The sequence below is a fragment of the Astatotilapia calliptera genome, chromosome 18 (assembly GCF_900246225.1).
Source record: "Astatotilapia calliptera chromosome 18, fAstCal1.2, whole genome shotgun sequence".
Classification (NCBI taxonomy): domain Eukaryota; kingdom Metazoa; phylum Chordata; class Actinopteri; order Cichliformes; family Cichlidae; genus Astatotilapia; species Astatotilapia calliptera.
Window position 1 is genome coordinate 24874367 of NC_039319.1, and position 23540 is coordinate 24897906.

General features: G+C 42.4%; 4 protein-coding genes and 1 long non-coding RNA gene across 10 annotated transcripts; 3 read left to right on the top strand and 2 right to left on the bottom strand.

The window, feature by feature from the left end:
- Positions 1-1365: 1365 nt before the first annotated feature.
- On the top strand, positions 1366-2893 carry LOC113010651 (leucine-rich repeat-containing protein 31-like). Its single transcript, XM_026149830.1, has 3 exons — positions 1366-1824; positions 1993-2148; positions 2422-2893. The coding sequence occupies exons 1-3, from the start codon at positions 1767-1769 to the stop codon at positions 2877-2879; spliced, it is 672 nt and encodes a 223-aa protein (XP_026005615.1). The 5' UTR covers positions 1366-1766; the 3' UTR covers positions 2880-2893.
- Positions 2833-12669, top strand: LOC113010633 (leukocyte elastase inhibitor-like). Its single transcript, XM_026149806.1, has 16 exons — positions 2833-2899; positions 3038-3185; positions 3944-4056; positions 5484-5545; positions 5640-5785; positions 5964-6145; positions 6238-6307; positions 6408-6529; positions 6623-6776; positions 6862-6947; positions 9117-9234; positions 11116-11258; positions 11639-11716; positions 11862-11951; positions 12023-12203; positions 12331-12669. Exons 10-16 carry the CDS (start codon positions 6906-6908, stop codon positions 12555-12557), a joined length of 879 nt encoding a protein of 292 aa, XP_026005591.1. The 5' UTR covers positions 2833-2899; positions 3038-3185; positions 3944-4056; positions 5484-5545; positions 5640-5785; positions 5964-6145; positions 6238-6307; positions 6408-6529; positions 6623-6776; positions 6862-6905; the 3' UTR covers positions 12558-12669.
- A 618-nt stretch (positions 12670-13287) lies between these two features.
- Positions 13288-16610, bottom strand: LOC113010668 (transcription factor 7-like 1-B). Of its 3 annotated transcripts, none has more exons than XM_026149851.1 (4): positions 16539-16610; positions 14007-14069; positions 13647-13803; positions 13288-13511 (listed from the first exon to the last, which is right to left on the bottom strand). In XM_026149851.1, exons 2-4 carry the CDS (start codon positions 14054-14056, stop codon positions 13377-13379), a joined length of 342 nt encoding a protein of 113 aa, XP_026005636.1. In that variant the 5' UTR covers positions 14057-14069; positions 16539-16610; the 3' UTR covers positions 13288-13376. The 3 variants fall into 3 exon arrangements, 2 of the variants coding, with proteins under 2 accessions (XP_026005636.1, XP_026005635.1); XM_026149850.1 differs by having other exon boundaries at positions 13973-14069; XR_003270371.1 differs by lacking the exon at positions 14007-14069.
- Positions 14902-18840, top strand: LOC113010611 (serine/threonine-protein kinase pim-1-like). Its single transcript, XM_026149774.1, has 9 exons — positions 14902-15143; positions 15552-15794; positions 15929-16081; positions 16203-16297; positions 16435-16482; positions 16586-16804; positions 17820-18000; positions 18087-18257; positions 18347-18840. The coding sequence occupies exons 1-9, from the start codon at positions 15083-15085 to the stop codon at positions 18436-18438; spliced, it is 1263 nt and encodes a 420-aa protein (XP_026005559.1). The 5' UTR covers positions 14902-15082; the 3' UTR covers positions 18439-18840.
- On the bottom strand, positions 16690-23047 carry LOC113010675 (uncharacterized). 4 transcript variants are annotated; one of them, XR_003270373.1, is made up of 7 exons: positions 22887-23047; positions 22666-22723; positions 21547-21728; positions 21393-21464; positions 21173-21292; positions 20927-21079; positions 16690-16750 (listed from the first exon to the last, which is right to left on the bottom strand). It is a non-coding gene; the product is annotated as an uncharacterized LOC113010675 (long non-coding RNA). The 4 variants fall into 4 exon arrangements; XR_003270372.1 differs by having other exon boundaries at positions 21393-21728; XR_003270374.1 differs by having other exon boundaries at positions 21393-21728; positions 22666-22778.
- Between the last annotated feature and the right edge of the window lie 493 nt (positions 23048-23540).

The following is a 23540-nucleotide window of genomic DNA, read 5'->3' on the forward strand; positions in this document are numbered from 1 at the left end:
CTCTGGTTCACCTTACAGCATTTGAATCACCTGCTCATTTAACATTTTCTGGTTTTCTAGGTGGCACTGTTGGTCCCTTTTCAATTAAGCAGAAGACAAATCACACTGAAAGTGTTGGATTGTAAATTTTAAAGCCAATATGATAACCTTATCCCACCAACGATGTGGAGATCCAGTTTTTTTTAAGATCCAATTAAATCAGTTCACTCAAAAAGATCCTCGGGAAAACAGTAGAATTCTTGGAACAGAGTTTAATACATATGAACAGCAAGATAGTTCATACACAGAACAGCAAGAAAACCCATAGCAGAGCAAACAAAGCAAACCCTGGAGTGTAGAGCCTTAAGCACAGACAGCAGAGCCACACAGAGACAGAGAAGAGCCCCGGTGGCCCCTCCGACCCATCTCTTATAGGCAGTGCCGGGGAGTAACTGAATACAGGTACCGGCGTTATGCATTTAAAATACAAAATATGAGTAACTGTATTCCTTTACAGTTAACACTTAAATATGTGATAATTAGAATAAAGTTACTTTCTTGAAATTAATGGATTACACAGCGGTCATTTTCTGCTTCATATGTTAGGCTATCCCCTCTCTAATTTAGGTAATTTCACGCATTGCTGGAAACCCAAACAAAATAAGAGGCTCTAATGTAGGCATCCTATTAATGTTGGTGGGGTCAGTTGCACAATGGACCCGGAACCAGCACAACAGACCCAGCAGTGCACGGGCAGGAATGCATTTCTTACTTGGAAATTCCGACACCACTTCACATTTAAAGAAAGGGATGGGCGAAATCTGACTGTTCAATCCAGACTCTGTTTGCCAGCATTTTCCGGGTCCAAACAAAGCAAGAAAAGCAGAGGCGTCACAGTGTAATTATCTACGTGCAGTTGTTTTTTTTGCCCAGCGCGTGCTCCTGACGCAGGGAAAACCAATTCTGCAGGGGAGACCTACCTTGGTACTTGTGCAGGTGAAGCCAAAGGGAAGATATGCTTCACCATATTTCCTAGTCTTTGGCTTAGAATGAAGTTGCTGCATCTCCTGCTTTGCGTTTTTGTGGGCGCCCTGTGCTAGCAGTGTCCAAGCGTTTTTGTTTTTTTTTCCCTTTTCATACCACGCCCCCCCTGCAATGGCTCTGCGCCCCCCCCTAGGGGGCGGGCCCCACACTTTGGGAAGCTCTGGATTAACCCTTTGCTTTGCTTTATCACAATAGGTCACAAAACGGTCAAAATTTGCACATTAATGCTAATTGTTAAATCGTACAACAAGCAGTATGCATCAACAGGTGCTCAACTATATAAGTTAAATGCTTAACATGGTGATTCTCATATATAAAAACATTCCAGTGTAGATTATGATATGTTACTGAAATCACACTGTATCATATAAAACATTAGATTTTTCTGCGCTTTACCAAGATACATTAGAGAGCAGCATTGTTCTGATTAATATACTGTAAAGCTGCTTCTAGCTGGTGGACTGAGCCGCCTCACCTTTCACCTGGCTCACGTCACACACCTGGAGAGACTCGACCTCCACCTGTGTTGCCTCACGCGAGATGATCTAGAGGCTCTGAGTCAGTTGCTACCAATCTCACACGCCGGACACTAATCGCATGCTCGCTGCAGCAGTCATGTGACTCGTTGTTTTTCAGTCCAGGTGCTGCCCTCTCTCACTGCACTGACCGAGCTTGATGTGTCATCCAATAAGGAAGTGGGAGGTGTGGTCCACCTGCTGGTCTCCGCCCTCCCTGCGACACAAATGAGGAGGCTGCCATTCAACAGCTGCTACATGAGCAACGAGTCCTTCACTGCTCTGGGTAACACACACACACACACACACACACACACACACACACACACACACACACACACACACACACACACACACTTGTTTATTTATAGAAGTTTTCCTTCAAGTCATTCTCCCTGAATACCTCTTCCACCCTCTAACCTGAAATGGTGAAAACTTTGTGTTTATGCATCAGCCCTGGCGGTGTCCTATCTGCGCACGGTGGATATTTCCTGGTGTAAAGTGGTTGGCGGTCACTTGGCGCTCCTGCTGGATGCTCTGCAGCCATCAGTCGTCAGCGAGCTCCGTCTTTGCAGCTGCGAGCTCACCACTGATGACATGCAACATCTGGGTAACTAACACACAATGACATTATACTTTTTCTTTTTTGGTCTGTAGTGGATCATTAGGCTGCATAAATGTATATTAAGACAAGTAAAGCCTGAAGGAAATTGATATTTCTTTCATTTATTTCATGCTGCCAGCATCTGTAGCTGTCGTATAAAACAAAACAATGAAACTATTCGGTGTTATTTTTGTCTCCATCAGAAACATTGTGAACAAAACAGTAAAGTGAACAGGCATAAAGTGATCAGTTATCAATGGGTCCTCTTCCTCTGTGCAGCTGCCGTGTGCAGACGGGGCTGTCTCTCCTCACTCCGTGCACTGGATCTGTCCTACAACAGCTTGGTGGGAGACAACGGTTGGTGCAGTCTGTTTGCAGCAGGAGGTCTGGGCTCTCTGGAAGACGTGGATGTCAGTTTGCGACCTTCAACCTCTGCTCTGTGCTCAGCCTGGCTGCCCGCTCTGCTCCGAGCTCTGCCTCAAATGCCGGCGCTGGCTCGACTGGCCATGCAGAGGTGGACAGCTGACTGTCAGGAGAGAGAGCAGCTCAGGTACTGTCTGAAAAAGAGGAGCGTCCTGCTGGAAAGGGATCCAGATTTACAAGACACATCATCAACATGTAAAGGGAACAGTCAGGAGAGCCTAGAAGAGAGTCCGCCTGAGGAGATTGGAGCGGACCGCACTGGAATTTACTGTCAAAGAGCGACCCACTTTGTTGCTTTATTATTATTTTTTTAAGTCTCTGTTACCACAAGAAGGTCAGTGTTGACGTCAGCTGCATCACGTCTGATGTAAACTGTGTCACACGTGATGGTTTCAGGGAATACTGGGAACTTACAGAGTTAAGCACAGCTGGTGTGGGTTATCATATTTGTCGTCTCTCACCTTGGCTGCAGGGTCTGGGTCTTTCCAATGCAGCAGTCCTAACACTTGAGACACACATGCCGAGAAGTGGGGATACCTGGAAATGGACAAAGGCTTTCAGCAGAGTTTTAAAGCAGCTATTCAGGAAAAGAGCTGTGAATTATCTGCATACCTTGTTAGGTAATCAGCTATTTTGGGGTTCTTTAACAAATCAACCAAAAGGTCGACTGAGTATTTTCTCGTCAGAGTACCATCACCGTTCACGATGATGTTGAGCACAAGCTGGAGCGTTTGATGGATGTTCTTTGCATCAAAGAGCTACGAGGAAATCCCAGAGATTAGAGACAGGATATTATGTGAATCAGCATGAATGTTGTTTGTTGTTCAACAGATAAAAACAAGAAGAGAAAATAGAAACAAAGTAAAAAAGGAACAATTGTTTCTGCCGTTAAGAAAAAAAAATTGAGTCATGGCAGAGACCTGCAGAAGTCTTGAGTCTCATTTGATGACATTTTGTCAGATTGCCTTGTAATTTAAAAAAAACAAAACTGTTTTTTGAGCAAAAGTTCTCCAGGTTTTTTTGGAGTTCTTTCAAAGTTTTCTTATTTTTGGACGTTAGCTGCTTTTTCACTCTTTTTCAGTCCAGTCTGTGCATCTGAACATTTACAGAAAGATTTCTTTGTTTCGTCTTTAGACACTTTGTTAAACGCAGATCCCAGCAGAGTTCACCTACCTTCTCTCCAACCTTCTCAGGTTTTGTGGATATTATACATGGTTATGCTGAGGATATGTCGGCTACTTTCCACTGGAAATGCCTTTTGGTTAAACTGTCAGCGAGGAATTTGCACTGTTACATTTTTATATAACTTTAATGCAAAAAAACAGCTGCTTGTTTAAGTGAAAATACACTGATGGGGTTTTTTTCTATTCATGAACAGGAGTGTGATCAGTTTAATAAAAGAAAAAATAACCATAACCAAGATATGAGGGGAAATCTTGGACAAATACAAGCAGACTGGAGCAGCCAGCGTTCAAAACACCGACGTTCAAGGTAACAGAAGGTTCCCGAGCCACATCCACCCAGCTGGTTTCTGTGTTTCTTGTGTATTTGTGTACACTGTGACTTCATGGCTGTCTTGGGCTCCAGCTCTTGTTTTGGTGTCTCATTAATTTGATTTAATGTCCTGCTTAGTGATAACATCACTCTTGGCCTCCCTGCACTGGCTTCCAATTGAATTTAGGATTCATTTTCAAGTTCTTTTATTGGTTTTTAAATCTTTAAATGGTCTGGCACCTGCTGAAGCCCTATGTCCCCACTCGTTCGCTCCGGTCAGCTGAGCAGCTGTTGCTCTCAGTCCCCAAATCACGGCTGAAACTGAGAGGAGACCGAGCGTTCTCTATCGTGGCTCCTAAGCTTTGGAATAATCTTCCTCTTCACATTAGGCAATCGACATCAGTGCTGGTTTTTAAATCCAGATTGAAAACGCATTTTTATTCACTGGCTTTTGACTCAGTGGTTGACTGACTTGTATTTTATTGTTTTTCGCTATATTTATTATTCTTATGGTATCTATTATGTTTCTATTGTTCAGCAGTTTGGTCAGCCTTGTGTGTTTTTAAAGTGCTATATAAATAAACAATGATGATGATGATGAACATAGTAACGTGTGTTGGGTTGCTCTGTCTTCAGACTCACTGTCAGACTGATTAGACAGTGAGTCTGAAGGTGAGAGTCCTCACTGCCCACGCCTGTCTTTGGGTCTGACCAACACCGTTTCCTGTGTCATTCCCCCCTCGCCTTCCCCCCATCCGTCCTGTCTGCACTGACCTCTCCAATAAAGACAAAAGGCCTCATTTTCTGAAACTCTTCCTATCCCATCACCTTGCGAAGAATCACTTCACCATGTTGATTAATAAGGACGGTGGGAATGGTTTGAAGTCTCGTCACAGAAAATGTGCCAAAGGCAAAGAATCTGAGCTTGAAATAAAATGAAATGAAAGATCAGCCCCACACAGGGGTTAAATTCAGATGGAAACTCTTATCACACAAAGAGAACAAGCGAATAAATATATCTGAGTGTGGCCCCTCGACTGTCACAGTGTAGCTGACATTTGATCTTATCATGTGTTAAAGCTATTTTAATTACTGAAGAGAACCAGTGTCAAACTCAGCCCAAGTATGGTTGTACGTTAATCCTTAAAGCAACAACGTTTTTAAAGTTGCAGCGTCATTTTTACACCACACCTAAAATCCCACTAATCGTCCGGGCTCTTCACCCTATGACCACACGCTGGGGTATCTAACACCACATGACCCAAATGGAAACTATGTCAGCTGAAAGAAACCCATCGAAATGTGCAACACTTAAAACTTTGCCTGATTGGAGCATGGCTTCAAATACAGCCCTGAAAACAGACAGGCGGTCGTTGGCATTTCGTTACAAAGTTTCCTTGTTCAAAACTTCTGCTTCATTATAGCAACCGAGTGACTGGGATCTACGAGCTGAGCTTGTGTAAGATGTCTGACACTGGAAGCCCAGGTGAGCGGCCATGAAACATGTTTAAAGAACGGCAGCTGTTTTATCATAATTCTGTGGAGAGCTTCATCCTAATGAGGGCTCATGTCCTGAGCAGGGATGCAGAGGAGGAGGAGGAAGGTCCTGGACACATCAGTGGCTTATGTGCGTGGAGAGGAGAACCTGGCCGGCTGGAGGCCCAGAGGAGATAGCCTCATCCTAGAGCACCAGTGGGAGCTGGAGAAGATGGAGCAGCTGCAGGAGGTGGGGCCTTAAAAGATTCATAAAGAAATAAATCTGTTTAATATCGTAGAGGGAAAAATGACTTTTCAGCTCAAAGACCAAAGTGCTATTCTAAAAAGTTTTTTCTTAGAGTACAGACTTTACATGACTAACGTCCCCTCTTCTCTCCACCTCACATTCGCCCCCATCTTTCGTCCAGGTGGAAAAGACCCGTCACCTTCTGGGAGAGGCGGCTCCCGTGGGAACAGCTCCCACCACCAAGTCCCTAAGTGAGTCTCTGTCCCCCAGCGTGAGCTCCGGCACTCTGTCCACATCCACCTCCGCCTCCTCGCAGATCTCCAGCACCACCTTTGAAAGCGTGAGAAGGAGCTGGCCACCAAGGTGAGAAAAACGTGGGCTTAGTGGGCGTTCTTGTTGCTGCCTTCTTCCTTCTCTGCTCGGAGCTGATCGGTCTTGTTCCTGTTGTGTTGTAGTGCCTGCGCCTTCTGACACACACCTTCAATACAGTCACTGATGCTGTTGAACAGCATCAGTGACTGCAAGGTGAGAAATAATACAAAGAAATAAAAAAATAGCCTTTCTGTGTCACATCAGGGAGTTCCTATATTGACGTCTACCTCATCCTGCTGTTGTTTCACTTCAGCTTTCTCTCATCTCACCGATCGGACGTGATCCATCCGTGACGAGCTTCAGCAGTGCCACCCTCACCCCTTCCTCTACCTGCCCCTCTCTCTCGGACTCGCGCTGTGGCTCCATGGGCCAGAAGTAAACATATTTTTAGGAACATTGACCTCGATCTGCAAACGGTTATTGACAGGTTATCTATTTGATTCTAACTTGGTGTGATTTGTGTTAAAGGACCCCTGAGAACAGCTCACGTGCCTCCAGTCCCTCCTGCTCAGACTGTGAAAACTTCCCGATGGTTCCCACTCTGGAGACCTCCTACCTTGCGCGGGCTGCAAAAGAACGAGTTCCTGAACTTGGTGCCTGATATTGAAGAAATGCGACCAGGGTGAGTAATGCCATATTAACCCAAATACTGTCACTATGACATGTGTCTCACAGACCAAATGTAAGTCGACACTCATGTTCTCTAGTTCAAGCAGAAATGATGTGGATCGATTCAAATTCCTGAGCCTGGATGATTTCAGCTGGAAACAAACCAACTCTGCTTCTTCCTCAGATAATTCAATTCAATTCAATTTTATTTATATAGCGCCAAATCACAACAAAAGTCACCTCAAGGCGCTTCATAGATACAGAGAAAAACCCAACAATCATATGACCCCCTATGAGCAAGCACTTTGGCGACAGTGGGAAGTAAAAACTCCCCTTTAACAGGAAGAAACCTCCAGCAGAACCAGGCTCAGGGAGGGGCGGGACCATCTGCTGCGACCAGTTGGGGTGAGAGAAGGAAAACAGGATAAAGACATGCTGTGGAAGAGAGACAGAGGTTAATAACAGATATGATTCAATGCAGAGAGGTCTATTAATACATAGTGAGTGAGAAAGGTGACTGGAAAGGAAAAACTCAATGCATCATGGGAATCCCCGGCAACTATGCAAGTTGTAAACAGTTGTAGGATTAAAGATTATTGAATGTACAGAATGATTATTTACACAGAGCTATACAGTAGTGCAGTTAAGATAAGTGAGGGTGTAGATAGTTTCTACAGAGGCTATATAAAGTGCTAGTGGTTGTGAGTGGTGGTTCACTCCATGTTATTATTGTGTGTTTGAGGGTACAGTTGTCCATTGTGGGGTGTGTGTATGTTCAGTGCATGAGTTTAACGTGGGTCAGATGTCAGGAGGCAGAGTTCAGGAGTCTGACAGCTGTGGGGAAGTAGCTGTTCCGGTACCTGGTGGTCTTAGTCCGGAGGCTCCTGTGGCGCCTCCCAGAGGGCAGGAGGGTGAAGAGTCCATGTGATGGGTGACTGGGGTCTTTGATGATTTTCCCAGCCCTTTTCAGACACCGCTTCCTGTAGATGTCCTTTATGGCAGGAAGTGGTGCTCCGGCGATGCGCTGGGCAGTTTTCACGACCCTCTGCAACGCCTTCCGGTCCGAGGCAGAGCAGTTCCCGTACCAGACTGTTATACAGTTGGTCAGGATGCTCTCGATGGTGCAGCGATAGAAGTTCACCAGGATGTCTGAGGACAGGTGGTTCTTCCTCAGAGTCCTCAAGAAGAAGAGGCGCTGGTGAGCCTTCTTGACCAGCTTGGAGCAGTTGGTCGTCCAGGTGAGATCCTCGGAGATGTGGACTCCCAGGAACTTGAAGCTGCTCACACGCTCCACAGCCGTCCCCTTAATGTGGATGGGTGGATGTGGGTCAGCATTCCTCCTGTAGTCCACGATGAGCTCCTTGGTCTTCTCGGTGTTAAGCAGCAGGTTGTTTGTGTCGCACCACTCAGCCAGACGATCCACCTCCTCCCTGTAGGCGGCCTCATCGTTGTCACTGATGAGGCCAATCACCGTGGTGTCATCTGCAAACTTAATGATGGTGTTGGAACCATCAGCAGGTCTGCAGTCGTGGGTGAAGAGGGAGTAGAGGAAAGGGCTCATCACACAACCTTGTGGTACACCGGTGTTCATTGTGATGGTAGATGAGCAGCGGTTATCCAGCCGGACATGTTGGGGGCGGTTGATCAGGAAGTCCAGTAACCATTTGCAGATGAGGGAACTGATGCCCAGGTCTGTCAGTTTCCTGATGAGTTGTGAGGGGTGGATTGTATTGAATGCTGAACTGAAGTCTATAAACAGCATTCTGGCGTAGGTGTTGTTGTTGTCCAGGTGTGAGAGGACAGAGTGCAGTGCGATGGAGACTGCATCCTCTGTGCTCCTGTTCTGGCGGTATGCAAATTGGTGGGGGTCCAGGGTGGGGGGGAGACAGGATTTGAAGTGTGCTAGGACCAGCTGCTCTAAGCACTTAGCTATTTACAGTTCATAACAAGAGACAAGGCACCATTTCTCTCCTTTGTGTTCCAGTCATCACAGCAGATTAAACTTTTAAAATATTTGCAAATAGTATAAAGAAATATATAAAGAAGTAAAACAGTAATTTATTAATACTTAGAAATACTAAAACTTACATTTGTCAGCAAAAACTGCTGCCATCTGAACCGAAACGTTACAAACCAGCTTACCCACAATCTGTGTATTTTTCTATGCTGGCTACTTAAATTGGCATCCAACAAGCTATTTGCTTTAATCTTTTATTAGACAAAGGCTGACTGGTTAGTTCAAGCTTCAACTGCATCCAAAGGACTGAAAATGTTTTAACACAGTGACTGAACTTGATTGAAGTCTCCGTAGTTTGTTGAATCTGTTTCGAGTGACTTATTTTCACAATTCCAGGAATTTTTAAAAGGCACCAAAAAGCATTACAACGCTGAGCTCGAGTCTGTGGACTTCAAAGGAAATGCAGAGGAGGCCAGGGTCCACATCAACAGCTGGGTGGAGAAGCAGACACAAGGTAAGCATAATGTAACTTTAAATGATCTCCACTGTAAATCCTTGGGGATCAGTTGTGTTGTGTTCAGTTGAGACATTATTACCGGATTGTCCACCGTCCACATTATTTTCTGTTTCCAGTTCTTCCAGTCTAATTTCTATTCAGTATTAAGCAGCATTATCTCTGGGTTTTACTGTTTGGTTTCATGCTATTAATAAAACCATCACAGCAGTATGTTGCTGTAAATAGCAGGCCAATTCTTCTATTCTTATTATATTATGTGATGGGTACTTCTACTTTGATCACTTGTGTCTTTAACATATTTTTATTTTTCAGGCCCATTTAGGATTGGCTGCTATTGATTCTATATCTTTATATTATCTTAAGTGCAGCAGGAAATTCATTCATTGTTTTTATAAAAGCGCGATACAAATACAGGCCATTTATAAATCTACCATCTATAATAATAGGATACAAGGACTTTCTATGAGGGTTATAGGACTGTGGTGCCACCTGCTGGAAATGAGACAATCTTAATCCCATTATTTTTGTAGGAGCCATTTTTGGGTTGATACCTCATGTTGCCGCTAGAGGTAACCTTTTTAAGTTTTTTCTTTTTTTTTTAAACTTTATTTAACAAACAATGAGTATACAACATACGAACAGATGAAGTATACAAAACAACAGAACATGAACACAAAAAGCCAAGAGTAAAAGAAAAAGGTAACAATTATAAGAATACACATACATGTATTGTTTTGAGAGCCTTTGTGTTGGTGGAGTCTGATATTGATTGTATGTACATTTCCACATCCTTAAAATAATGACAGAAATATGGTGTTTTGTTAGTAAACTTACATTTATGGATAAAAAATGTAGCTAAAAGTATGAACAAATTCATCATAAAAAACATTTCTCATACTTCTTGGGGAACTTAAACAAACAGAATAAAACATTTTCCCATCGTAAAGAAAACTCCCTTAAAATATGGACAATAACAAACCTGCTAAATTCCTTCCAGAATCTCTGTGTAAAAGAACAGTACCAAAAAAGATGCGTCACAGTTTCTGGATGATCCCCACAGAAAGTACAATTAGTATTTATGTCCCTTTTAAATTTGACCATGTAGTGACTGGCTGGATAACATTTATGTAGAATTTTAAATGAGACTTCTTTCACCTTATTTACAATCAAATATTTATGGGGGACCATCCAGACTGTCTTCCACTTGATATCTGGAACATATCGGTTCCAATAAGATGTTATATATGGGAGAGAGACGATATCTTCTTGGAATAAACTACGTATTCTCTTATTGCTGTTACCAAGTTCCTGTGAAAAGCAGATTTTTCCTATTGGTGACTCAGCTGGATCGGGGAGAGTGACTGAGGCAGATATTGAGCTGTCAGTGTTTTTATATAACATTAAAGTCCCTGAGGGTGTGGCACCAAGCACCACTGAGGATTCCACCTTTTTAAGTTCCTGTATGGTAGGTTTATGTAAGGTATTTAAGGTGGACGCACGTAATCAGCGTCAGGTGTGTTGTTAATCATAAGAAGGCAAAACGTTTGTGACCGCTGCGCTTTTATCTTAAAATGTTTGGAACAAAGACCAAAAAGGACAAGATAAGTACTGCTGGAGTTATTGGACTGTTTAATTAATTCATGCATACCAGAAGCATCGCGTCACCCCCGCTAACAACCACCTCAGTGGCTTCAAGCCTACGCTTGAATTTTTGTTTTTTGTTCCCTGTTATACTGATCATAAAGCTTTTTCACCTTTTTTTAAAATAAAAACCATCTTGCTGTTGCCCTGTTTTCTGATTTTATAGCTGAAGATGTTGTACAGTAACTAGTGCATCTTTGGTAATAGTTAATAGTTTTCATAAATTCTTTTTACCAGATAAAATCAAGGACTTGCTAAGCCAGGATGCAGTGGGTAGCCTGACGAAGCTGGTTCTCGTGAATGCCATTTACTTCAAGGGCAGCTGGAACACGCAGTTTAAGGAGGAGAAGACTGCTGATGTGCATTTTCGACTGAACAAGGTAACAGTGCAGAAAGGCAGCATAGGATGGTGCAGTTATACTTTGATCTGTCATACTACAAACGAGCTGTGGACTTTGCTGAATGAGAACATAAAGCCTGGAGCTCTGAGGGGATAAAATCGTGCTTTTAGGACGATCACTTTCCAACTTTATGCAGTTATGCAATGCAGTTTATTATTCATGTAATATCCAATAAGTTCTCAAATAAATCTCAAACAACAGCACAACACAAACTTCGGCTAACAAGAACAAATTGTGTTGTGACGTGTGCTCTACATCCAAATCCACTCAATGGCTGGAATAAAACCATGACAGAACTTTTTGAGATCATTTTGAGACTAAACACAAAAAACATTTCTCTTGTCTCCCCTATTTTTCAGAACGACACTAAGCCGGTGAAGATGATGCAGCAGAAAAGTAAATTTCCTTTTGCGACCATTCCTGAGGCCAACTGCAAGGTAACATCCATCACTTTCAGCTTATTACAGGATTTCACCAGCATGATCTAAAACTTGTCTTTTACAAATATCAGCCTAAATTTCTAGATTAGGAAGTCAGATCATCTTTGATGGAGTAATAAATAAAAACAATGTTTCTGGACAGATTCTTGAGATGCCGTATAAAGGAAATGACCTCAGCATGCTCATATTCCTGCCTAATGACATAGAAGATGATACCACAGGCTTGGAAAAGGTAAGATGCACTTACCAGTACTTTAATGTCCAGTTTCAATCAGACAAGCTAGTGACACTGTATCCACACAGCTGGAGAAGGAGCTGACCTATCAGAACTTTGTGGACTGGACTCGCCCAGACATGATGAGCCCCAACGAGGTTGATGTCAAGCTCCCTCGATTTAAGATGGAGGAGAAGTATGACTTGGAGAAAATCCTGACCAACATGGGAATGGAGAACGCTTTTGACATCTACAAGAGAGACTTCTCTGGTGAGAAATATTGCACCAATGAGACACACTGAATCAATTATACAGTTATATTGAGAGCACAAAAACTGCAAAACATCATCTGGTAAAGAATAAAACACAACTGATTTCTGGGCTCTTCATCTACTAGGAATGTCTCCAGCAAATGACCTGATAGTGTCCAAAGTTGTCCACAAGGCTTTCGTGGATGTAAATGAAGAAGGAACTGAGGCTGCTGCTGCCACTGGGGTTGACATGGAAGTCCGCTCTATAACGATTCCCGCTGAGTTTGTTGCCGACCATCACTTCATCTTCTTCATCCGACATAAACCCACCAAGAGCATTCTCTTTGTGGGCCGGTACTGCTCACCCGAGTAAACACGAGCTGACATTGACATGAATTAAACATAAAACATTATATACAGTATAAGATTTTGTAAGGTAAACCTAGTTCATACAAATGAAGTAAAGAAAAGTTATTAAAACAAAACGTGCCTTGCTGTTTATTCTTTCAGTGTCCCACAGTAGCACATTTCCTGCTAGGAAAATGTCAGAAGTCACATCATTTCTGTAAATTGGGAAGTAACTGTAATACATCAAGTCACCTCTGTCTCTTGTTACCAGGACTTTTTAAAATGAATGGTACAACATGGAAAGAGGCCCTACACAAGAGTTTAGCTTTGAGCTCAATATGCGATGATCCTTTCAGCCATGACATCTCTGACATGGGAAACCAGGGAATTTGATTAGAAAATGGTGAAGGATTTTCTTTTCAGTTAGAAACTGGATTTGTGTAACATGGTGGTGAAAAGCCCCCAAAGAAAGCAGCATATGATCAGTCGCTATATTGCATTTAATACAAACGTCCTTCGTGTATCCTTTGAATACAGAACAGATCATTTCTGATATCTATGAGTAAACCCAACGAGCACGTGTCCCAAAAGACCCCACAGTGTTTTTATCTGGCTTTTCCCTGACAGTTAGTGGACACTGACAGATGTGTGCTGAATATGAAAGGAAACAAAAGAACTAAAGAAGGTTTGCAGTGTTAAAAACAAGAACTACATGAAGGTTGTTTCATCCTGCTGTAACTTATGACAGAAGCATCTTTTGTTTGTTTTTTCATTTATTTACACAAAGACAGATGTTGAAATAACAGGAGTAACAGTTTAATTCAATTGAAATCGGTCCAATCGTCTATAATGAAATTATTGTTGGACATACATAGTTTTCTTTGGTCGACCAGGCTGGATGCTCTTTGGCATGATTCTGTCTTTCTGTTTCAGCCTGCTTGAAATATCTGGCTTTCTGGTCGTTTGAAAGCGACTTCCACTGTGGACAGAAGATCATAAGAACACACTGTGAGCACTGCTACTACACATAACTACAGGACAGCTGGGACACATGCAAAAACATGAGCAGACAACATTAACAGATGCATAAATGTATGCAGAGTTACACACTTACTCTCTGTCCCACCACTGCATTTACGGCTGCATTTTCAGGGATGTTGAGTTCAGCAATGACCTTTGGCCTCTGCTCTTTGAGATAGAGCATGAAGGCATTTGGAGGCTTCTTGACGTATGGCCCATCTTCATCCTGCTGGGCTGGGCACTTTCTTTTTCTTCAGGAATAAAACACAGAGTAAGAGCACATGTTAGCACTGTGTACAACTGTGAGGGAAGCAGTTCAAAAACACGAGACAAGCTGTAAAACTGAATGAAATCAGGCACCATTAATGGATCATTACAATAATTCCTGCAGACATCTGCAAACAAATGACAGATACTTGCAGATCAGTGAACCAAAGCAGCAGAGCAAACTTAGTTTGGAGTGGAGGTGTTAGGTGGAGGAGCAGGAGTGACATACTCATACATCTGTACACCGTTCCTACACAGATGAAGGGAGACAGATATGAGATAACAGGAAGAAGTTATGAATATAGAGATGTTCAGCAGCTGTGTTCACTCCAGTGTTTGTGTGTTTTACGTACAGTACTCCAACAGGACGCAGGTTCTGGAGCACACAAAACACACAACAGGTGACGAGACAAGCTGCAATACTATCATCTATCCACTAGGTGGAAGAATTGATCAGTAGAAAGAGGAGATGTGCTCAAAACGACATTCATACATAGATTTATTCTTCTTAGTTAGTCTTAAGAATTAGGATTCACTGACAGTGAAGAAGTTTCAGACGTGCACTCGCGTTTCCCCTTTTGCCTTTTCCTGCTCCAGCCAAGTCCTCCGCCTGCTCGACATCTCTCCTATTACCTTTTATTACGCTTGCACTCATGCCTTTGCCTTTCACCACTTCAAAACTGCGCCTTCTTCAATATTACCTTCATATGCTCTCTTTGCTTTTCGCCTTCCTCACTACACTAAGTACCATTTTTTAACGCTGTGTACTCACTCTTGCTAAGTACATGTGAACAGATCTTGAAGAAAAAAAACAAAACAAAACATACTTTTCTTTTCTCTTCTGATACTATTGAATGATCCTAACAGAAAAAAACAGAGTTAACACTGACTTAATAAAAAAGTGTTATATTTTATCTCAGATAAACTAGTCAGTGTTTATTAGTGTTTGCTCAACTAGAAGTCTTCATAGTAGCATCCACACATCAAGTCTTTAAACAAATAATGAAAGGATAATGAAAGAAAGTTTAATGTGAAATTACTGAATTATATGAAATGCCAGAGTGTTTTTCTTTAAACTACTTGCCTTTTAGTGACATCACTAAAAGGCAAGGTTCTAATGTTGTGTTGCCATAGACTCCGGAGTTTACTTTTAAAGCTCACTTACAGAACTGACTTATACAGCTTAGTTAGAAAAGTCAAGCATCCAGACATTTGAAGGACTATTCACTCATTAAGGTGACATTTTCTATTTTAAAAATTAAGATGAAAAAGGAAACAAGAAAAGTTACGACTGAGGCAGATAAGAAAGATCCAGGAGATCAAAGTAAGTAAAAAATAAAATCCCCTAAATAACAGAATGTACATTTCTAACAATGTTGAGGCTCTGTGTATAAAATGATTCATTTTTAGAGGATTTAAATCCTGGTTTTGATTGAAACTAACCTGAGTGCAACATGTCTAATCAAAGAAAGGTTACTGGGGCACTTTGTCTTTTGGTAAAATAATGTGACAAGTTTATTCTTGGACTGAGCAGTGAAAACAGAGCAACAAGTGTCATCAGTATCTAGACTTAGTAGACCTAGTATGGACTCGTTTTGGTGTGTTTTTTATCAAAAGGATAAACTTGTTATTATATTGTAAGCAATACTAATTTAAAATTCAATGACATCAAAATCCTTCTAGTCCTGATGTCGAGCGCTCTTTTTCACTAATGTGTTGTTGTTGTTTATAGATTGTAAGAGCAGGATGGCTAAAAGAAAGGCCAGTCCTGAAAAAACGACCCCCATAAAAAGAAGGAGGGTCACTGAGCAGGCTGGTCCTTCCACCAGCTCAGATGCTCATGTGGTCGGGGGAGTCAAGCGAAAGGTCCAACAAGATGAAGCGGGGACAACCAATACAGCAAAAAAGCGTAAACTTCTTGAGCATGTGAGCGGTGACAAGGGGCAGGCATCTTCCTGGTTGGACACTGGTAAAGGTAGGCTAATTAGTTGAGTGAGGGGTAGATTAAGTGTACATCTGGTTGCTAGTTTGAAGATATTAGTGTTTGGGAGATATTTGTGTCTATTATCTAATAAGCTGATGTGCTTTTGGTGTTTTCTACATCTGCAGACTGCAGCATAGAGATTTCAGAGAGCTGCAGTAAAAACAAAAAGGCTGGCAAAAGGAAAGCTGCGGGAGACACCAGGGACCCACCTAAGAAAAAGAACGTGGACCAGGACAAAACCAAAACCGTTGCCAAAAAGTCAGTGGCTGAACAGAAACGTAAGTAGCAAGCAGCTTAGCTTTTATATTCAGGTGAAGAGCAAAATGAACATTTAGGGTACAGCAGAGAGTAATTTGTGTGACAGCTGTAGTAAAACCCAATTTGTGTTTGTCTGTTTAGGTGACTTCCAAGCAAGATACGTGGAGGAGCACCGGCTTGGAGAAGGAGGCTGTGGAGCAGTGTTTGCTGGCTACCGCATAAAGGATCATTTACCAGTAAGTGTTCAGATGGTGGTAGTAAGACAGGCAGTAATGCAGATAAGGGATAATATCGTAAGCTGAGATGTATGCTGTTTTACACCTTTAATGATGTCATACTGAGGAAATGCTCATCAATGCCCTGTGTCTTTTAGGTGGCCATCAAACACATCCCAAAGGGGAAAGTGTACTGCAAAGTGAAGGTAAATGTGCAAGACTTGAATTGTTTTTACATTAGTGGATTGCATGCAGCGTTCACCTGTGGAACGTCTGTGCCTCATCATCCACTTTGTTGAAATATTTCAGGATGATAACGGGAAGAATGTGTCAGTGGAAGTTGCCATCATGCTGAAGCTTGCAGCTGAAGCAGATGGATCAGTGGAAACATCAGCCCCAGTGTCTCTGTTGGAGTGGTTTGACTTTGGCAGAGAGCTGATCCTGGTGATGGAGAGACCTGTCCCCGCTGTGGACCTGGATAAATACATAGAAGAAAATGGAGGATTTTTGCCAGAGGACAAGGCCAAGGCAAGTTGACTTGCCTTAGAAGAGTCTTAGACTGTACATCATTCAATCAAAGCACAGAGTATTAGAGAAACATTAACCCATTGATTGATTATTGTCTTTTTCATCGTTTCCAGGTAGGGCTGGGCTATATCATACCATTCACGGTAATACCGGTGTAATTTTGGGCAACGATAGGAAAATGAAATATCGCGCTAGAATAGGTAAAACGCGCATGCGCAGTGCCTATGTTTACATACGCAGATGGCGGTGACGCAGAAAGAGAAGAGCAAAAGTGGATCGTTGAATGAAACGGATGAACCAGAACTGGTTTGTAAAAATGCTGCAACTTTAGTGGTGTGGAACTGGTTTAGCTTTCGTCCGTCAGATACACAACAAAGCACGATTTTTGGTAGCGCATGCTAGCGGGCCGTCGTTATTACCGTGTTGTTTGGAAAATACGGCACACTTAAAATCAATCCTTTGATTTTTCTGAAACTCGACAGTGCCCCTTATAATCCCGTGTGCCTTATGTATGAATTCTGGTTGTGTTTACTGACCTCGAAACGATTTTATGTACACGGCGACTTTGCTAAGCTACAAAGCCGCACCGCTCGATGGATTGTCGGAGCATTACGGCTATCGTAGGCAGGCGCCTCGCGGAGTGATACGTACTGCACCTCAACGTGATATTACCGTATTGTGTGTGTATAACCTCTTTTTAAGCTTTGTGGATATTTTACATGGTTATGCTGAGGATATGTCGGCCAATTTCCACTGGAAATGCCTTTTGGTTAAACTGTCAGCGAGGAATTTGCATTTGCACTGTTACATTTTTATATAACTTTAATGCACATAAAAAAACAGCTGCTTGTTTAAGTGAAAATACATTTATGGGGTTTTTTGCACTAATAAAGTTGTGGAGTTGTAAAGTATTTTGTCTAGTGTCAGTTATATCGTCAGTTATATCGTTATCACAACTTTTCAAATGTATATCGTGATAAATATTTTTGGTCATATCGCCCTGCTCTATTTCCAGGTCATTCTGAAGCAGCTGGTTGATGCTGCGAAGCACCTGGAGGATAAACACATCTTTCACCGGGACATCAAGAGTGAGAACATTCTAATTGAGACCGGCTCAGATGTACCGCGTGTTCGTATCATCGACTTTGGACTGAGCTGCTTTGTTAAGGAGCAGTCGCAGTACCGCGTCTTCTATGGTAACATATTCTGCTCTTGCTCTTCACAGATGTCACAATTTTCGCCTTTTGTTTTAGAAGAAATTGCAATTGTGTCTGTTTATTAGGTACAGAAATTTACTCCCCTCCCGAGTGGTACGGGCGCAGTTGCTACAGGTGTGGACCCACCACGGTATGGCAAATGGGAGTGGTTCTGTACGAAGCGCTTCATGCCGGGGACTTTAACACCACGAGCTTCCTCAAAAAGCGCCTGAAATTCAAAAGACATCTGTCCAAAAGTAAGAAAACGTCACACTTCAAGACTGACTGATGGCTTGGACCACTGGAACTATCATCTTCATGTTTTTTCTCTTTCCTTTCTTTCCAGACTGCCGGGATTTCTTGGACGCGTGTTTAACCAAAGTCCCGGAGACGCGGCCGACGCTGGAGGAGCTACAGCATCACACTTGGCTGAGATAAGCCTATCACACACACACACAAACACACACAATTCAGACGTTATCATTTATGTGTGATGTATGAATTACCTTTCTTTTTTTCAGGAAATAATTTTTTTTAATTGGCCCACTTTAAATTTCAGTGTTTTGGAATTCCTGTAACCCCCCCCCAGCCATCCCAGGAAAGGGGATCTCTCTTTGAATGGGCTTTCCCGAGGTTTCTTCCCGTCAGTCTGGCCCCCCCAGGGGAGTTTTTCCTCGTCTTCATAGAGAGCTTGGGCTGGCTCAGGAGCTCCATCAAAACTGTCTTTATTTAATTACTCTAATGTAATCATATACTTTAAAGTAATCAAATAAAAGACAGTAAAAATCTGAAGACTTGAAGTAAACTTCCATTAAAATAAAACTTGTTTAATTCATCTTTGCTGAGGATACTGTGTTATTACTATTTCAAGGATTATGTCAGAACACCGGATACTGGTACCCATCCCTACCCATCACTAGGGAACAGAACAAACCAGACATCAATTACAACAAAAATGACACTGACCCAGCCAGCATGACTCGTCTGCCTTAAGAAATGTTTAGCAATATTACAAATTGGGTGATATGCCTTAAAGTAGCTTCTCATGTGTTCAGCATTGTCAAAGGCTACATTTTAATTAAAACCACAATCTAGTAATGTTCTGTCTTTAACCTTCCTAATTTGTTTTTTGTCCTAACCTAACACTAAATTGCCAGTGAAAACTAAAGTTACATAAATAAAGAAGAGTAAAGAAAATTACGGTCTTTTTTATTGTAACAGTTTACCAGTGTACAGTTTGGTTTGTGACATATCTATCTAATAGACTCCAATTTGTGCATGTAAATGGAGAGTCCTCTTCACACACTGAGGTTAATTATGGAGTTCCACAGGGTTCAGTGCTGGGACCAATTCTGTTTACATTATACATGTTTCCCCTAGGCAGCATCATTAGAAGACATAGCATAAATTTTCGCTGCTATGCAGATGACACCCAGCTCTATCTGTCCATGAAGCCAGATAACACACACCAATTAGTTAAACTGCAGGAATGTCTTAAAGACTTAAAGACCTGGATGGCCGCTAACTTTCTGCTTCTTAATTCAGATCAAACTGAGGTTATTGTACTCGGCCCTGAAAAGTTTAGAAATATGGTATCTAACCAGATTCTTACTCTGGATGGCATTACCTTGGCCTCCAGTAACGCTGTGAGGAACCTTGGAGTCATTTTTGACCAGGACATGTCCTTCAACGCACATATTAAACAAATATGTAAGACTGCGTTCTTCCATTTGCGCAACATCTCTAAAATTAGAAATATCCTGTCTCAGAGTGACGCTGAAAAACTAGTTCATGCATTTATTGTGTGAATGTGTGTGTGAATGGGTGGATGACTGGATATGTAAAGCGCTTTGGGGTCCTTAGGGACTAGTAAAGCGCTATATAAATACAGGGCATTTACCATTTATTACTTCCAGGCTGGACGACTGTAATTCATTATTATCAGGATGTCCAAAAAACTCACTGAAAAGCCTTCAGCTAATCCAAAATGCTGCAGCAAGAGTCCTGACAGGGACTAGAAAGAGAGAGCAGATTTCTCCTGTTAAATCCAGAATTGAATTCAAAATCCTGCTCCTCACATACAAGGTCTTAAATAATCAGGCCCCATCTTATCTTAATGACCTTGTAGTACCATATCACCCTATTAGAGCACTTCACTCTCGCTCTGCAGGCCTACTTGTTGTTCCTAGAGTATTTAAAAGTAGAATGGGAGGCAGAGCCTTCAGTTTTCAGGCCCCTCTTCTGTGGAACCAGCTTCCAGTTTAGATTCAGGAGACAGACACTATCTCTACTTTTAAGATTAGGCTTAAAACTTTCCTTTTTGCTAAAGCATATAGTTAGGGCTGGACCAGGTGACCCTGAATCCTCCCTTAGTTATGCTGCAATAGACGTAGGCTGCCGGGGATTCCCATGATGCATTGAGTTTTTCCTTTCCAGTCACTCACTATGTATTAATAGACCTCTCTGCATTGAATCATATCTGTTATTAACCTCTGTCTCTCTTCCACAGCATGTCTTTATCCCATCTTCCTTCTCTCACCCCAACCGGTCGCAGAAGATGGTCCCGCCCCTCCCTGAGCCTGGTTCTGCTGGAGGTTTCTTCCAGTTAAAAGGGAGTTTTTCCTTCCCACTGTCGCCAAAGTGCTTGCTCATAGGGGGTCATATGATTGTTGGGTTTTTCTCTGTATCTATGAAGCGCCTTGAGGCGACTTTTGTTGTGATTTGGCGCTATATAAATAAAATTGAATTGAATTATCTGAGGAAGAAGCAGAGTTGGTTTGTTTCCAGCTGAAATCATCCAGGCTCAGGAATTTGAATCGATCCACATCATTTCTGCTTGAACTAGAGAACATGAGTGTCGACTTACATTTGGTCTGTGAGACACATGTCATAGTGACAGTATTTGGGTTAATATGGCATTACTCACCCTGGTCGCATTTCTTCAATATCAGGCACCAAGTTCAGGAACTCGTTCTTTGCAGCCCGCGCAAGGTAGGAGGTCTCCAGAGTGGGAACCATCGGGAAGTTTTCACAGTCTGAGCAGGAGGGACTGGAGGCACGTGAGCTGTTCTCAGGGGTCCTTTAACACAAATCACACCAAGTTAGAATCAAATGGATAACCTGTCAATAACCGTTTGCAGATCGAGGTCAATGTTCCTAAAAATATGTTTACTTCTGGCCCATGGAGCCACAGCGGGAGTCCGAGAGAGGGGCAGGTAGAGGAAGGGGTGAGGGTGGCACTGCTGAAGCTCGTCACGGATGGATCACGTCCGATCGGTGAGATGAGAGAAAGCTGAAGTGAAACAACAGCAGGATGAGGTAGACGTCAATATAGGAACTCCCTGATGTGACACAGAAAGGCTATTTTTTTATTTCTTTGTATTATTTCTCACCTTGCAGTCACTGATGCTGTTCACCAGCTGGTTGTATTCAGTATTGAAGGTGTGTGTCAGAAGGCGCAGGCACTACAACACAACAGGAACAAGACCGAGCAGAGAAGGAAGAAGGCAGCAACAAGAACGCCCACTAAGCCCACGTTTTTCTCACCTTGGTGGCCAGCTCCTTCTCACGCTTTCAAAGGTGGTGCTGGAGATCTGCGAGGAGACGGAGGTGGATGTGGACAGAGTGCTGGAGCTCACGCTGGGGGACAGAGACTCACTCAGGGACTTGGTGGTGGGAGCTGTTCCCACGGGAGCCGCCACTCCCAGAAGATGACGGGTCTTTTCCACCTGGAAGAAAGATGGGGGCTAATGTGAGGTAGGGAGAAGAGGGGACGTTAGTCATGTAAAGGCCATAGGTGAGGGTAGGGACGTAGATCGACCGGTAAATTGAGAGCTTCGCTTTTACACTCAGCTCCCTCTTCACCACGACGGACCGGTGCAGCGTCCGCATTACTGCAGCTGCAGCCCCAATCCGTCTGTCGATCTCCGGCTCCCTTCTCCCATCACTCGCGAACAAGACCCCGAGATACTTGAACTCCTCCACTTGGGGCAGGAACTCATCCCCGACTCATCCTATATTTCCGTTTTTATATTTCTAATGTTTGCCTTGTTTTCTTCACTGTCTGGTCTGCCTCTGTCTTGCCTGTATGGATGCATTTACACCGAAATGTCCCCAACAAAGGATGTTTTAATTCACCACTATTCCAGTGAAACACGAGTCTCCCATCTTCCTGCTACCAGTCTGGAGTTTTTGTTCACCAAAGCAGACACCAACTTCATACTGACGGACAGATCACTGCCCTTTTGCCGCCTTGTCTGACCGTGTTTTGTGGCTGTGGTTCACTTCACCTCACTCTTCCCCATTCTTGTCATTAAATCAGGCTGTTCTGCAACCATGGCAGCCATTCACTCTATGGCTTTATTCATGGTGTATTTTACCCCTTCACTAAAGGCCGTTCTCGTTTCCAACATTATATTTGCAGTGTTCGTCTATCTATCAATATCTGCGGAGTATTTTTTTTAACGAGTATCCTATTTTCTAAAGCACAGCATGTAAAGGGTAGCTCGGTTAGCAGGATGCTAGCATGTAGCGCTTAGTGAGACACGCCTCAGACGAGTTGAGCAAAGACCCCGTCTGTGTACTTTATACGTGAGCAACGGATTTAAATAAAATTAAGGTTTCAAAAGACAAACTTGAAGATAAAAAAAATATATATATACTCACCGGAGAGCCGCCAGGGTTTGCCGCTGCCATCTTGGCGCTCCTAAATTCAAAACTGCCTCTGCAGTCAGGCAGGGGAGGCGTGGAAATTGTCTTTGAGTTAGTCAAACGTTTTCCTTAGTTCGAGTAGATGATAAAAAAAAATAATAATAATAAATGGGATTTTAAGTAGGACTAGGCGTTCTGTAATGATCTCTATTTAGGAGAAAAACTTAATCACTCACCTTTAAACAGCTCTCTTTTAGGAGACACACTGCTGGCTAACGGTGTCGTGTGATCAAACAGCGTAATTTAATTGGCTGAGAGCCACTCGACTCGATCTGGTGCTGATTGCTCTGGCTTGGGTCATTAAAGTTCATCACTTTTGCAGTTGAATTTTTGCAGGTGAATTTTTTCAGGTGAATTTTTTTCAGGTGAATTTTTGCAGGTGAATTTTTTTCAGGTGAATTTTTGCAGGTGAATTTTTGCAGGTGAATATTTTTGCAGGGAAATTTGGAGGATAAAAATTCAGTGTCATAAATTCAATGTCTAAAAATACTTGAATTCTGATGATACTATATTTCTTCCATATGACAGAGCCTTGAAAGAGTGACAGAGACACTTTTTATGAACTCATCTGTAATGTGTCACCTTTTCTGTAGAATGAAGAAGTGCTTCCCTTCTTTTAAAGTAAATACAGGCTTACAAAGATCCTCTAAACAAAAAATCCTCGCCTGCAGAGAGCAAAATCTCTTAAATAAATGGGGGTAAGCGTAAGCTGAAGCCATCTGATGTTTATGTTCATGAATATAACACACTGAAACATTTTGTCTTTGTTTTTATTGTTTATTAAAATACTTTTAAATGTCTAGTTTTAGTTTAAGAACCATCTAGTCCAG

Bases quoted from the DNA above. Each gene is read 5' to 3' on its own strand.
- LOC113010651 (XM_026149830.1), top strand. From the start codon at position 1,767: ATGAGGAGGCTGCCATTCAACAGCTGCTACATGAGCAACGAGTCCTTC. The intron at 1,825-1,992 runs GTAACACACACA...TTTATGCATCAG, and splicing joins CGAGTCCTTCACTGCTCTGG to CCCTGGCGGTGTCCTATCTG. The intron at 2,149-2,421 runs GTAACTAACACA...TCCTCTGTGCAG, and splicing joins TGATGACATGCAACATCTGG to CTGCCGTGTGCAGACGGGGC.
- LOC113010633 (XM_026149806.1), top strand. From the start codon at position 6,906: ATGATTTCAGCTGGAAACAAACCAACTCTGCTTCTTCCTCAG. The intron at 6,948-9,116 runs ATAATTCAATTC...TCACAATTCCAG, and splicing joins CAACTCTGCTTCTTCCTCAG to GAATTTTTAAAAGGCACCAA. The intron at 12,204-12,330 runs GTGAGAAATATT...TTCATCTACTAG, and splicing joins CTACAAGAGAGACTTCTCTG to GAATGTCTCCAGCAAATGAC.
- LOC113010611 (XM_026149774.1), top strand. From the start codon at position 15,083: ATGAAAAAGGAAACAAGAAAAGTTACGACTGAGGCAGATAAGAAAGAT. The intron at 16,483-16,585 runs GTAAATGTGCAA...GAAATATTTCAG, and splicing joins AAGTGTACTGCAAAGTGAAG to GATGATAACGGGAAGAATGT. The intron at 18,001-18,086 runs GTAACATATTCT...TCTGTTTATTAG, and splicing joins GCAGTACCGCGTCTTCTATG to GTACAGAAATTTACTCCCCT.
- LOC113010668 (XM_026149850.1), bottom strand. From the start codon at position 16,563: ATGATGAGGCACAGACGTTCCACAG. The intron at 13,804-13,972 runs GCAAGTATCTGT...TTATTCCTGAAG, and splicing joins CTGCTTTGGTTCACTGATCT to AAAAAGAAAGTGCCCAGCCC. The intron at 13,512-13,646 runs GTAAGTGTGTAA...TTCTGTCCACAG, and splicing joins ATGCAGTGGTGGGACAGAGA to TGGAAGTCGCTTTCAAACGA.